This window comes from Balaenoptera physalus (assembly GCF_965194825.1).
Source record: "Balaenoptera physalus genome assembly, chromosome: 1".
NCBI classification, from domain to species: domain Eukaryota; kingdom Metazoa; phylum Chordata; class Mammalia; order Artiodactyla; family Balaenopteridae; genus Balaenoptera; species Balaenoptera physalus.
The window spans coordinates 138,751,609-138,765,996 of NC_138882.1; the positions used below are offsets into that span (position 1 = coordinate 138,751,609).

At 38.0% G+C, this 14,388-nt stretch overlaps 1 protein-coding gene across 23 annotated transcripts in view; it reads right to left on the reverse strand.

Moving 5' to 3' along the window:
• SGIP1 (SH3GL interacting endocytic adaptor 1) overlaps positions 1–14,388 on the reverse strand; it is a 229,919-nt gene that overhangs the window by 10,759 nt on the left and 204,772 nt on the right. For 22 of the 23 annotated variants that reach the window (XM_082419352.1, XM_082419353.1, XM_082419357.1 and 19 more), the window contains 3 exons: positions 9,335–9,490; positions 4,877–5,009; positions 999–1,201 (listed from right to left, as the gene is read on the reverse strand). In XM_082419352.1, the coding sequence (XP_082275478.1) occupies positions 999–1,201; positions 4,877–5,009; positions 9,335–9,490 (492 nt within the window). The remainder of the gene's footprint in view (positions 1–998; positions 1,202–4,876; positions 5,010–9,334; positions 9,491–14,388) is intronic. The other variant, XM_082419360.1, reaches the window with a different exon arrangement.

Here is a 14,388-nt window from a genome sequence, read left to right on the forward strand (position 1 = left end):
ATCTATCCATTCATCCATACATAAATACTCTCCTTTCTCTTTCCTTATTGTAACTAGTCACAACACTGTCAGAGAGATAAACATTTAGAGGACAATGCAGTTAAATTTTTTTTTAAACGCATCTACTGAATAAATAGATGGGAAGTGTTAGTTGATCAATTAATTCAGATAATTTAAATTGGAGCTGTCACATGGCTGACATTCTTTTTTTTTTTTCTTTTTTAATGTTCTACTTTTTGCTTCTAACAATCATATGGAAAAACTGGAGTATTTTTCCTTAGGAGAAAAGGCTTTTTTTAACAGCTGCTAGTGGTACTCAGTGTCTATTCTGTTTCTGTTCCCATACCTTCTCTAGTGTGCCTTTTAATAGTCCAGAGGCTGCAAAATGAAACTCAAGACTCCCTTGTAATTAGGGTCTTAGATGCAGATTAGGGTCCATCAGTTATAGGTACTACTTGAGATCTGGAGGACAGAAGGGAGGCAGAGGCCATTTTCCTGATTTGGGGCTGTTTTCTGCTGGTCAGCAGCCTAACTGATGTGGGGATCTTGTTAAACAGTGCTCCAGTCCAGTCTCAGTTTTGTAGTTGTTGAGAAGCAGTGTAGGCTGTGCCAGTAGGAGCTTTCTTATCCTTGGATTCTCATGAGGGTGGTGGGTTCTTGAATTCAATGGCTCCACTGACAGCCTTCTAATTTCTCTCCTTCCTGGTTGTAGCAGAGGTAGCAGCTCCCCTGGTGGGCCAGTTCTGCAATCTTCTGGGAAATATTCTTGGAGATCCAGTCTAAAGCTTGTTCCTCTTTTTCTGTGTGAACATCTAAATCCCTGTGTTAAATCATATTCTGTTTGAAATTAGCTATAGCAGCTTCTGTTTTCTGCCCTGAACCCTGACACCCAGGCCTGCTGTGATCTCTTCCTGTAGGAAACACAAATGCTAAAAAGTCTGTGATCCCTTTGCCCAGGAGCCCTTTGGTGAAGAGGAAGGGGACTGATGGCTCCTTACCAGACTGCTGGTGGGAGCACAGCCTGGAGCTTGGTTACCCCTCCATCTATGGGGACCAGGAACTGCACATTGTTGAGGGCCACGGCCGTTGTCATTGCATCCGTATTGTATTTGTAATCTATGCGCAGGTCGGTGCTTGCCGGCTCACATCGCCAGTTCACTGCCAGGTTCAGAGGCGTGGACTGAATGCCCTGGGCTGACACCTTGGCAAAGACAGGAAAGAGAACATTTAAGGCTTGACTATTAATCTGAAAGAAACCCAGAAGCTATTATTATCTCCCACTGGAATATTCTTAGATATCAAAAAGTCATAATGTTGTTCGTGCTGCTCACAAATGAGCACTCAGTAAAAAAATCACCATGAAGGGTGTCATATGAGTGAGAGCTGGGTGCTTCAGGTGAACTGTTACAGATTAAAAACATAAAATCAATTATTGAAGTTTCTATAGCACTTTAGAGTTTACAATGCACTTTATGTCGGATAGGGAGCTGGTAGCACACTGGTTAGGAGCTGAGGCCAAGAAGGCAGACAATCCTGGGTGTGAGGTCTTTTTTCCTTTCTTTCTTTCTTCCTTCCTTCCTTCCTTCCTCTCTTTCTTTCTTTCTTTTAATTGAAATAGAGTTGCTATACAATATTATATAAGTTACAGGTGCACAACATAGTGTTTCATAATTTTTAAAGGTTATACTCCATTTATAGTTATTATAAAGTATTGGCTATATTCCCCATGTTGTACAATATATCCTTGTACCTTATTTTATACCTAATAGTTTGTACCTCTTAATCCCTTACTATTGCCCCTTCCCCTTTCCCTCTCCCCACTAGTAACCACTAGTTTGTTCTCTATATCTGTGAGTCTGCTTCTTTTTTGTTATATTCACTAGTTTGTTGAATTTTTTGATTCCACATATAAGTGGTATCATACAGTATTTGTCCTTCTCTGTCTGACTTATTTCACTTAGCATAATGCCCTCCAAGTCCATCCATGTTGCTGCAAATGGCAAAATTTCATTCTTTTTTATGGCTGAGTAGTATTCTATTGTATACATATACCCCACATCTTCTTTAACCATTCATCTGTTGATGGACACTTAGGTTGCTTCCATATCTTGGCAAATTGTAAATAATGCTCCTGTGAACATGTATTTTTTCAAATTAGTGTTTTTGGTTTTTTCAGATATATCTGGGTGTGAGTTCTGATTGTCACTTCCAAGCTAAGTGATCTTTGACCAGTCACTAAAAACTTCTCTGTGCCTCAGTTATTTCCTCATCTGCCAAATGGGAATGATAATATATTTCTTTTAATTTTTAAAAAGTTTTTGGCTGTACTGTGTGGCATACGGGATCTTAGTTCCCTTACCATACTCATGCCCCCTGCACTGGAAGGGCGGACTCTTAACCACTGGACTGCCAGGGAAGTCCCAGAAATGATAATAATATTTATGCCTAGAGATGTTAGGAAGATTGAAGAAGATGTTTTATATGAAACACTCAGCCTAGTGCCTCATATACAGTAAGGAGTTAACATTTTAATACATGTTACCTATTAATAGTCTTATCATATTTGCTCTTCACAAACCAGCGAGTTAGACAAAGCAAGTTATTAATACTTCTTTGGGATTTGCCAAAGTAAGGACCTGAACCCAGGTCTCCTAACTGGTAGTACCACATTCTACTGTCTACTGTCAATTCTAGTTAGAAACAACTGTGAATTTCACTAAGGAAAATCCAGGTTTGAAGAAACAACAAAAAGTTATAAGACAATAATATCAACTAGAATCCTGGGCCCACAGTGAAAAACTTGCAAGGTTATTATTTCTATGTACCTTTTACAAGTACATGCGCACTGCAGGGGCCGTGTGGGTGGTGTCTGTGCCCTTGCAGTTACATTCGTGGAGTATGAGTTTTGCTAATTTTAAAGAATATAAACAGCTCTTTATTGGCCTAGTAATGCCTGCACATATGGACACCACGTGGAAGGGTCCTGAAGGCAGGCTGCGCTTAAAAGTCAGGCATGGTTGCTGCAGAAACAAACCCAGACATGGATTCTTTTATAAAATGACAGACATGGCTTTTGATGACATAATTTTAGTTTGATGACCATTATCATAAAAGCTTTAAAACTTTATAATAATCTCTATGATAAGCCTTATAATGAAGTTTTTAAACTTTAAATATTTTTAGCAGCCCAATCCTCTGCAAATGCACTTTTATTTAGAAGTCTGTTATTTAAGATAGCTCAAAAGCAGAGCAGACTCACTCTCCCCACCCATTTCTCTACTCTGTCCTCGGCAGGAGTTCTCAACTTCTTAGTAGTTCCTCTACCTGGGGAGGTGCTTTATGGATATGTGACTGTCCCAGTTACTGGGAGGGTGCTACTGGTGGCCAGAAAGTAAACATGATGTGATTTGATCCCACAAAATGCTAATTATGCCTCCCAACCAATCCCTTGCATTGTTGAAAAACAGTAACAACAACACAACTAAACCACAACAAAAGGGATTCCTCAGAGCACCTTTAAAACAAAATGGCAGGCCTAGGGCTACTTACATTTCACAAAGTACTTTGAAATGTGTTAGGGTGTTAGCTCCTCACAGCCTATAAAATACCTAGGTAGGAATCATTTTTTCCTAATTTGCAGATGAGGAAACTGAGGCTCAGGGACATTAAGTGCCCAAGGTCAGTGGACAGTAGGAAGCTGACTTAATTCCAGAATTCAGTCTCTTGCCTTCATTATCGTACTTTAAACCAAGCTCATATTGCAATAGGTGAATTCTGTCTACTTTCTAGGCTTTGTTATAATGTCCAAAGCGTCGATGATATTATTCTTACTAGAAAAACATTATATTCATTTGTATTTTTGTGAAATGTACAATTACATAGATACTTCACGTTCAATGGTTCCCTTACAACATGTGGTTTTCAACCCACAGGGTGCATTATAATCATTCGGAGGACTTGTAAAAATATATACACCTACGTCACATCCTGAACCAATTAAATAAAAATCTCTGGGAGTGTCAGGGCCCAGTAGATATCTCTGTCTCTGTCTCTGTCTCTATCTTTATCCCTCTCCCCTCCCCCCTCCCCATCTCCATCTTTATTTATCTATAAATAGAGTTTTATATAGACAACTATCTATATTTATATCTGTGTCTGTCTATAATTAGCACCAGTTCAGAATCAGCATTTGTTTATAACCTCCCTGGTGATTGTAAAGTACACTCATGTTTGAGATGCACTGATTTCTATTAAAGTACAACTTTCAAAAGAGATCAAGTGGCTAGGAATCAGTGGGATACTCAAGCTCTATAGAATCCTGGTTTGAAACAGGCTTATTTATTAAATCAGTAATATTTTGGGGTAAAGGGAAATCCTAAACACAGAAAGAAAGTTCTCATATCCTGTAATGTGTTGTACCAAATATTCTCATTAAATTATTTCTTAACATAAGTTTCATCAGAATTTATTTCATAGACTATCACATTATGAAAAAACACCAAATTATTTACATTTAATCATTTAAAGTAAGAGATTTTAGTACGGTAATATTCTTAACAAAATTACAGTGAACTATTTTGTCAATATTTGTAATCTTAATTGATGTAATTTTCTGAAAATTCATTTTTTGGCATGTTTCCCTAAATTTGAATGAAATTTTTTACTTGCAGGTTTCAACTAATAAGAATATGTATGAATATTCTTGACACTATATAGCCTCCAAATAGTCTTTTAAGGTTTCTATTTTCTTATAAATTGTAGCTTTTAAATAATATTGAAAGAAATGTTACTTTGTCTACTTTTATTTAATGTTAGGTATGTTAGAATATACATTTGTAATGTGAAAGAGACACCTTGACCATATAAATAGGCTTACCTGATATTTGAGCATATCCACGTTATAATACGTAGCCTGGGGTTTTTGTTCCGACACTTTCTTTAGATGAATCATCAAATTTGGCATGTTTACCCAGAATTCCTTGGCATTGGCATCATTTTGGGTATTATCACTATTCAATTGGGAAGAAAAAATGATTGAGTAGCATTTTGTAACAAACATAAACCACACAAAAAAGCATCTTAGCAAATTGTCATCTGATTTCTGTCTCCATCTTTGACAATTTGTAGAGATTATATTATTAATAGTGTAGTTTTAGTATAATTGCAGTCCTAAATGGTATTATGTTAATAGATTAATACCCATTGGGAGGCATTATTGTATTGCTATAAATCTCAGTGATTTATACCCAGTAATATTACCCAGTAATATTAATCAATCATGATGATAACTGGTTGCTTTAAACACTGAATTATTTATTAACCCAAATTTAATAGCCCTTTCTACATCGCCACCATTTCCTATGAATTAGTCGGTTAATGCAATCAACGAGCCGAGTACATTGATTTTCTTTTGAATTTACTTGAACAGTAGGTTCTCAGAAATTACTTATATTTAAATATTTAAATATAAAATACTTAAATGTTTGTAAGCAAACATTTGTAAACAAATGTGTAAACAAATATCTGTAAACATGGTCTTTATCTCCAACTGAGGAAAAAGAGTGATACTAAAATTATCATGCTCCTTTTTTAGCATTCACAACAGTTTATCTAAGAGCATCTAAATCATAAAAAGTCACCTCACTTATAAGATGATCCTGGAATTTAAATGATAATAACCATGGTAGTTACACTAGAGAGTGCAGTCTTGGTGAATTAAGGAGTTTCGTATTCCTATGAGGGTCGTCAGTGTTACTCTGCGGCCTGTCCACAGGCCACTCCTCCCATGTCTTTTGAAAATGTTTGTCTCAATGGCAAAAAGAATCAGGCTGGAGTGTGAAAAGCACCTGCTTACTTCCCACATGATGAAGAAACTGGGGCCCAAGTGGCTCAGTAACTTACTGACATTTCACTTTCAGAATATCCTATGTAATACAATAATAGTAGTTAGAATTTTTTGAGCCTCTATTATGTGCTAGGCACTCTGTTAGATACATTATAAACTATTTCATTAAAATCTACCCTGCAAAAGAAGAATTATCTTCCTTTTTAAAGATAAGCATATGCTATAAAAAGAGAAAATTAGAGGTCACGGAGACAGAAGGGTGTGATACAGTGATAAAGGCTGGTCGAAAGTAAGTTCCTATGGTTCAGCCTCCAGAAGCCAAACCTATCAAGAGCTGAGTCAAAAAAAACATCAGGGCCTTGAAACTGCTTCTGGTCAGTTAGGAGCGAGTGGTCGTGGGCACCAAGTCTCAGCAAGGCCCCTGTGGTTCTGTTGTGCCTGCTATAGGCTGTTGAGGACAGAGAAAATCCTGTGCCTCTGGGTAGGAGGAAGTGAATGGAAAAGACTCCTGGCCCCTTATCCTTGCCCCTGGCCCAGCTAAGCTAAGGATGCTGATAAGTGCTGTCTAAACTGTTATTATCTAAAACATCCAAGTTACCCAGAGCTTCCAGAGTGGTAGCTACACAAGGAGGCTGGAGCTAAGAACAATAGAGGTTCAGCAAAATTAAGTAATTTACTTAAGGTTGAACAGCTAATAAGTAACAGAGTCAAGATTCCAGCCCAAGTCAGTTTTACTGCAGGTCATACTTTCCCACTATACCAAAAGAGGTGTGGAATTAATATCCAGCAACATTTTATTAATTTGTGCTAAGTAAATCCAAATAACTGAGAAAATCCCAATTACATGTTTAATAACAAAATAAGCTAAGGCATATATCTATGATAATTCCTCGGAGAACTTGCTTTAACAAATAGTCAAGAAAAGTTTGTCAATCAAAAGCTTGCACAGAGATGCAATTCTTGAATACTCATAAAGCCTTGAGAATTCTTCAGACTCAATTGGTTTAGCGATTGTTCCTGAACATCCTTTGTAAGCCAATCCCTTTCATAAGGGAAAAGTAGAAGTAAATTTCAATTTGGTCCCTGTCACAGGGAGTGCAAACCCAAATGTCTCCAGGGGCCAAGCTGCTAACCTAAATAAGTCTTTCAGTAAGGATAACTGAGAAGATTGGCTGGGTGTAAGATAACAGATGAAGAAAGGCTTGAACAGCATTTGAGAATAATGCTTGGTTCCATGGCCTTTTGAAAAGTAGGTGTGGCAGCAGGGGTGGTGGAGTGGTGCTACATACCAAAACCAAACAGTCTCTAGGACTGATGGGTCACCAATCACAGCCCTGACACAATCATCAAATACTTAGAGTTAATAAAGTCCAAATTAATAAGAATTTTTTTGTTTTTGTTTTGTTTAAAAAACTTCAGGGTCCATATAATGTTTTGTCACACGAAACATTCTCAGACTGATATTTAGTTCAATTCATAAGACTGATGTATTAATATCAGTATAAAACTCTGACACATATGCCTAAGAGCTTGGCAACATAACTTCCTAAAAGTGCAACAAAAACTATAACTATCACACCAGTAATATTTACAGACAAACTGGTGAGATGGTGGCACATAATTCCTAATTTCCGATGGAGGAACCTAGAAAAATAAAACTAACTCGCTGTGTGGCTCGCTGTGCACATCAAAAACACGGAGGGAAACTGAAATAAGAAGTTGCCAATTTCCAATCTTGATCATTTCACATTTATTTTTCATTTAAAGGGTGAGCATGTCTTTTGTATTTTTAAGCCTGGAATCAAGTTTGCCAATTAAACCATCGCAAGGACCAAAGAGAAGGAGGTGATCTTGGTCATCACCTGAAACACCTGTGACTGTTTTTCCATCAGGGAAGCTAAAAAGTCTCATTCAGGCAAGAGAAAGAGAGTGACTGTATTGGTCCTCAGATTCCAAATAACTTTTAGTTATTTCTACATAAATATCCAGCTTGACAAAATTCTCTAAATTATAGTTGAATTGTTCATTCATTCAACAAAGACTACTCAAGTCCTTATTAGGCATAGTGGAAGGTACTGAGGATACGGTGGTGAACCAATAGATGTGTTCTGTTCCCTCATGGATTTTACAGTCTAGCGGGGGAGATGGATGGATGAAGAAAACAAATAGATATGTAATTATTAGTTTTACTAAGTGGGACAAAGGGAAGAATCGGGAAGATTGAGAGAGAATAACAAGGCGATGTGATTTAGTGTGGGAGTGGGGAGGAGAGTGGGGAGGTCAGGGAAGGCTGAGTGGAGCTGAGATCTGAAGGATGAGTATGAGTCCGGTGAAGAAGGGTGGAAATCCTGTTGGAGGCAGAGGAAACAAGCATACAAAGTCTTGATGTGGGAAAGGACTCAGCAGTTCCCAAGACTGGCAGGTCTGACTGGAGCTACAAGGATTCTGAGGAGGATGGTGGGAGATGAGGACAGACAGACAGGCAAGAGTGGATGACTCAGGGCCTTGAAGGCAATGGTAACAAGTCTGGATTCTGGTACAGATGCAACGGGAAGCCATCAGAGGACTACGAGCGAGGACAACCTGATTTACCTCAATAAAGGTCATCTGGTTATTGTGTGTAGGAGTGGGGCAAGACTGGAGGCAGGGAGGGAAGGAGGAAAGCAGTTGCTGTGGTCCAGGGAAATGATAGTCATCATTTGGATAGAAGAAGTGATAATAACAGGGAAAAAGTGGCCATTTTAGAGAGAGAATTTTGGACGGAATATCAGGACTTATTGATGGACAAAACTGTCAAGAATGACTTTTTTTGTCTCATCCATTGTCAATAATTAACTTGTAGAGTGGATCATTTTTTAGTAGCATGTATATATGTGTGTGTTGTGTGAACGTGCGTGTGCATATATATATATATATGATAAAGACATCAAATTCAGATTTAATAGGAAATGTGAAGAAGTGTATTTATGTAAACAAATTCACATAAGCTTCTTTGATGCCATACATGTAAAGTTCCATCAAAACAATCATTATTACAGTACAATGAAATTACATGTTTAACAAAGAGATTTTCAAGCTTGTATGAAGAGTAGCTCACAGTTCAGATGTCATTTGATTTTAGAAGATGCTAATACAACAAATGGATTTTATTCCTTTTATTGGGCTCATTTTCCACAATCCTCATCCATTGTCTACCAGTGATAAGCAAAACAGAAATGACTAAATTGTCACTAATGCAGATTTCATTACTCTAAATGTCTCTTTAGCCACTTGAGATAGTTGGCCATTAAAATACATATATGCACACACACACAATCAGCCACCAACAATTTTTACAGCTGGTAAAAGTTCTGGTATTGAATCTATAAACATATCTGAGTAGCGGTAATTTCAGTACAGTGTATCTCTCTCGCTAAATTACATCTCTCATCTAAGAATAAGGTGCTAAGCCACACACATCTCTAAAAAATTTGTGCAAAATATATTTACCAGCAGAGAAGTTGGGGATTTGGCAGGACGTGTTCTAACCTGCTGAAATTTGTCACCCGAAAGGTCAAAGCAGCTGGCGATGGGTTGTTGGCAAAGTGTCTGGTGATGCCGGCAGGAAAGGACAACACCATTTCTCCAGTAATCTTCACGATACATCTGGCATATCACAACACGTGAGAGGAAAGAGAGGAAACCTAGGTCAACATGCTGTGAATCAAAGCAGTTGTGAAAAGCAAAGATTTCTGTAACAATATGACACAGCAGGAGAGAGGAAAAGTAAGCTCTTAACAATTCACTCTCAGCTACTAACTCATTTCTAAAGACCTGAGGACTCAAAGGTTTATTTAACACTTCTCCAAAAAAGGTGGCTGTTTTGTTGAAGGTGTTTTTGCACCGTTAGAAGAAAAGTGCAGCTTTTTTCTTTCTGTAGAAAAGTCTGTATGTTCACCTCACAAACAGAATAATTTATTCTGGTGATTCTCTCTCTCTTTGACTGCTGAATTGATGGCAGCATATTTGAAGATACTAAATTGCACAATGTTATTACACTATTCACTGGGACTTATTTTAGTTCTCTGAGTAATGTGATTGATGCCTTGAGTGTGTTCTTTTATGGACACATGGCGTAAACGTCCTGCTTCCCACTTAATTAGACCTTTATTCCATTAACTTGTCTATCTGGTTGAAATTATAAAATCAGTCATATATATAAGTTAACACAGTTGGATCATAATTTGGAAGGAATAATAATCCTTTTTAAAAAAGGGCTTTATTGAAGTATAGTCGATATATAATAACTGGTGCTTATTTATAGTGTAAATTTCCATCATTTTTGACATAATCTACATCTATGAAACCATCACACAATCAAGATAATCAAGATATCTAACGTCCTTAAGAGTCTCCTCCTGTGTTTTTGTTTTCCTCTCTCCTGCCCTTCTCCATCCTTTCCCTCTCTGTCCCTTGGTAATTACTAATATATTTTCTGACATTACATATTAGTTTGGACTTTCTAAAATTTTATATAAACAGAATTGTAAGGTGTGTGATTTTGCTTTTTTTTTGGTCTGATGTTTTCCACTCAGCATAATTATTTTCAGATTCATCCATGTAGCACGTGAATCAATAGTTCATGTCTTTTTATTGCTGGGTAGAACATGGATATACCACAGGTTTGTTTTGAAAATTCATTCACTTGTTGAAGAACATGTGGATTCTTTCTATCTTTTGCCTATTACAAATAAAGCTGTGATGAATATGTGTGTACAAGCCTGTGTATGGGCACATGCTCTTATTTCTCTTGGATAAATATATGACTGGATCACATGATAGGTGTACCTTTAACTTTTTAAGAAACTGCCAAACTGTTTTCTGAAGTGGAAAATACAGCTGAGTGTGAGAGTTTCAGTTCCTCCCCATCCTCACCAACACTTGGTAGGATCTGTCTTTTTAGTTTGTCATTCTCATAGGTGAGTAACAGTATCTCGTTGTTTTAATCTGCATTTCCCTAATGGCTAAGGATCTTAGCACCTTTTCACGTGCTTATTTGTCATCAGTTATTTACTCAGGTGAAGTGTCTCCTCAGATTTTTTGCCAGTTTTTTAAACTGAGTTTTCTGTTCTCTTATTAATTTGGGGTTTTTTTTGGTACATTCTGGATATAAGTAATTTATCGAATACATGCTTTGCAAAGAATTTTTTTCCCCAGTTGGTGGCTTGTTTTTTTTCTTTCTCTTAAGAGTAATTTGAAGAGCAGAAATTTTAAATTCATCAATTTATTCTTTTATGGGTTGTAGCTAATCACTTTATTCTTTTGGAGTCTTATCTGAGAAATCTTTGCTAAATCCAAGGTCACAAACATTTCACCTATGTTTTATTCTAGAAGTTTTTAATTTTTAGTTTTACATTTAGCTTTATGATCTATTTTTGGTTAATTTCTGTATATTTTCTGTGAGGTATGGGTCCAAGTTCATTTTTTAGTGTGTGGATATGGGTATCTAATTGTTCTATCACCATCTGTTGAATTTATCCACTTGGTAATTTTGTTGAAATTCAGTTGTCCATATATGTGTGGGCCTATTTCTAAATTCCCTATTCTGTTCCATTGATCTATTTTGTCCGCCTTTACACCAATCCCACACTGTCTTGATTGCTGCAGCTTTAAAGTTATTCTGAGATCAAGTAGTATTAGTCTACCAACTCTGTTCTCTTTCAAAATTGTTTTGGCTATTTTAAGTTCTTTGTATTTCCACATGAAACTTAGGATCACTGTGTCAATTTCTACATAAAATCAGTGGAGTTCCAATTCACCCTTTACTGTCTGCTCTGAGAGAATCAGTATTGGGCCATTAATATATTTTTTCTTTGCCAACGTAACGGGCACTATCTTACTTTTTGTCAGTAGAGGGCACTAGAAAGACATTGCAGGAAGAAGAGAATTTTCCCTTCCTGGTTCCAGTGCGCTTGCTAGGCAGTCCTCTGCAGTACTCAAGGCTTTTCTAGAGCTAGGCTCCTGCAGTGCAGGAGGCACGTGGCACCCAGGAGTGTGGGTACTGCAACCCATGTGGCTTTGCTAGTGCCCAGTGACACTGGCAGCTTCCACAGCCTCTGGCTCTTGAGGTACGTGTGGCTGGGCTGTCCCAGTGCCCAGCTCTTTGAATGCAGATGGGGTCCCTGACTCCAGGCTCCTATTATATGCACACCTTCTCCATAGCCAGCTTCTGCAGTGCATGGTGGTCTGCGGTACCCACAGGCCATTAGCTTCCTCGGGCACCCTCCTCAGCCAGTTTTGCAGTGGAGTGTGCCTCGGTGAGACACCTCCCTGTCTCCCAGACACGAACTCCCAGACACGAACGCCTGTGAGTCTGCTGGGGTCTCCCTATGCCATGGCCTGGAAACTCTCCAGGAAGTCAGTTGGGGCAATCATACAGCACATCTCACCTCTCAAGCGTCACTGTCCTTCACCTGAGGTCCTGTGTCATGCAAATCATTGTTTCATATATTTTGTCTGTTTCTGCAGTGTTTTCAGGTAGAAGGGTAAATTGGTCCCTGTTATTCCACCTTAACCAGAAGCAGAAATCTCAAAAAGATTATTCTTCTTTGGGAAATGGTAAATATTTAAAATGAGTGAACTTCTTTATAACTTTCCTATACATCTGGATAATTGACCTTTGTACCGTTTCTGCAACTTTAAGTTCAGGAGTGTACTTTCTAGGGAAATTGAGGTTAATAAATGAAAACTTCGCTCACACTTGAATATAGGAAACTCTATTTGCCCCATAGTCACCTTGTATGCTGTGTAACTGTGATCGATGAAGCACAAGTGGCTCAGATGAGATGGTCCTTGGCACACATTCAAAACAGCTTATGTGAAGAACTGCTATAGCCTTGTATGTGTAAGGCTGGGTTTGGGGTAGAGGTGGAGGGCAGGTGAGCTTCCTAAAGTTGCCATGTGCCCCCCTCCTCCCACTCAGATAATATCATCCCTAACCCTGAACTGCTCTGAATAAGAATTCTGGTTTCTGGAAGTTTGCCCCTCCATCTCTGCTGGAGAATATTGCTGATCTCCCAGTTTGGTGCCAACTCTGCTGTCTTCTTTCTCTGTCTTTTAGATCCATAAGGCTTGCTTGATTTATTGGTGATGAATTGGTGCTAAGCCTGGACTTCCCCTTAAGCTGAGTCTACTCTTAATGTTTTTCAATATGTGGGCAAGAAAAATTTTATTTGACGACTCTAGAAGAAAATACTAACTAGTCAGAGCACTTGTTAAATTAGACTTCAGCACCTACCATCACTCAGTACACTGTTAGCAGTGATTGCTCAAATGCTTTTTTAATTGGTAAGGAATCTACTCAGTTTCTTTTCCAGGTTGCTCAAAATGAGCTCTAAGTGGTGTCTTCGTGGAGGATAAAGTTTCTCTTTTGAAAGAAAGTCAGCAAGGGGAGGAGGTGGAATTTACTAAGTCAATAAACATTTATCAACGCCTAACTATGTAAGTTGGGGTTGTTTGTTTCTGTTGTGAGTGGGGAGGCAATTAAAAAATGAGCAAAAGACATATATACACTAATATGTGTAAAATAGATAACTAATAAGAACCTGCTGTATAAAAAATAAATAAAATAAAATTCAAAAAAAAAAAAAAATGAGCAAAAGAGCCCCTGCCTTCAAAGGGCTTACAGTGTCGGGTGGGCTATGAGAGAAGTAGTCAGTATAAGCCAACAGAGGAAGCACCCAGGCTCCTCAGTTACATTACATTTCTGAACTGCATCTCAATTGTCAGAGTCAGACCTTTGGTGATTTATTAATCCATCCAGTGTCTAAGTCGATCTGAAATTTTCTATATAAAAATTAATATTTTCAACCTATACTCACTCACTAAAGGAAAGACTTTGTTCAACAGTAATGATTGTTCCTATCAGTGTGTGATGTGGCTACATTTCATGTGAGTTTAAATCATGGAAATCTGAAATACCGCAATATGGAAATATTGACACAGGTACTTTATGAAGTAAATTTAAAACCATATGAATCCCTGCAAATGAAACATCCGTCTAGAATGGCAAGATTTCCAAGTCCACTGGTCAAGTGTCTTGTAAACTGGGTTCTCCCTGTTACCACAGGCAGCATCACGTTAGCTGGTCAACAGAAACACTGGCCAATTCTGGTCAGGAAATGTGTGGATTTGATTTATGTGAGGTCATCAGAAATACATCCCTCTTGTAAAGTGTAAGTTCTACTGCTTTGATAACTAAGCTCATGGTTTTCTGTTCAAGCATACACACTTCTGCACATAGGCTGCTTCCCTTCCTTTATTTATCTACCCTTTTATTGACTTGGGTACCAGGCAAAAACTCCTTTTCATATTCAAGACTCAGTTCAAAGGCAGGCCTTTCCAAGGCTTTCCTTAATATCTTCTCCATTCAGCCCTCTTTAGTTTTTCCTTTCTTTAGTTTCCTTGGACAAGTGGACAGACTTTTTTAAAAACTGTTTTGTAATTTCTTGCACATATTTACTACTGTGAAGGCAAGTACTGTGTCTTAGGTTCTGGGAAAGCAA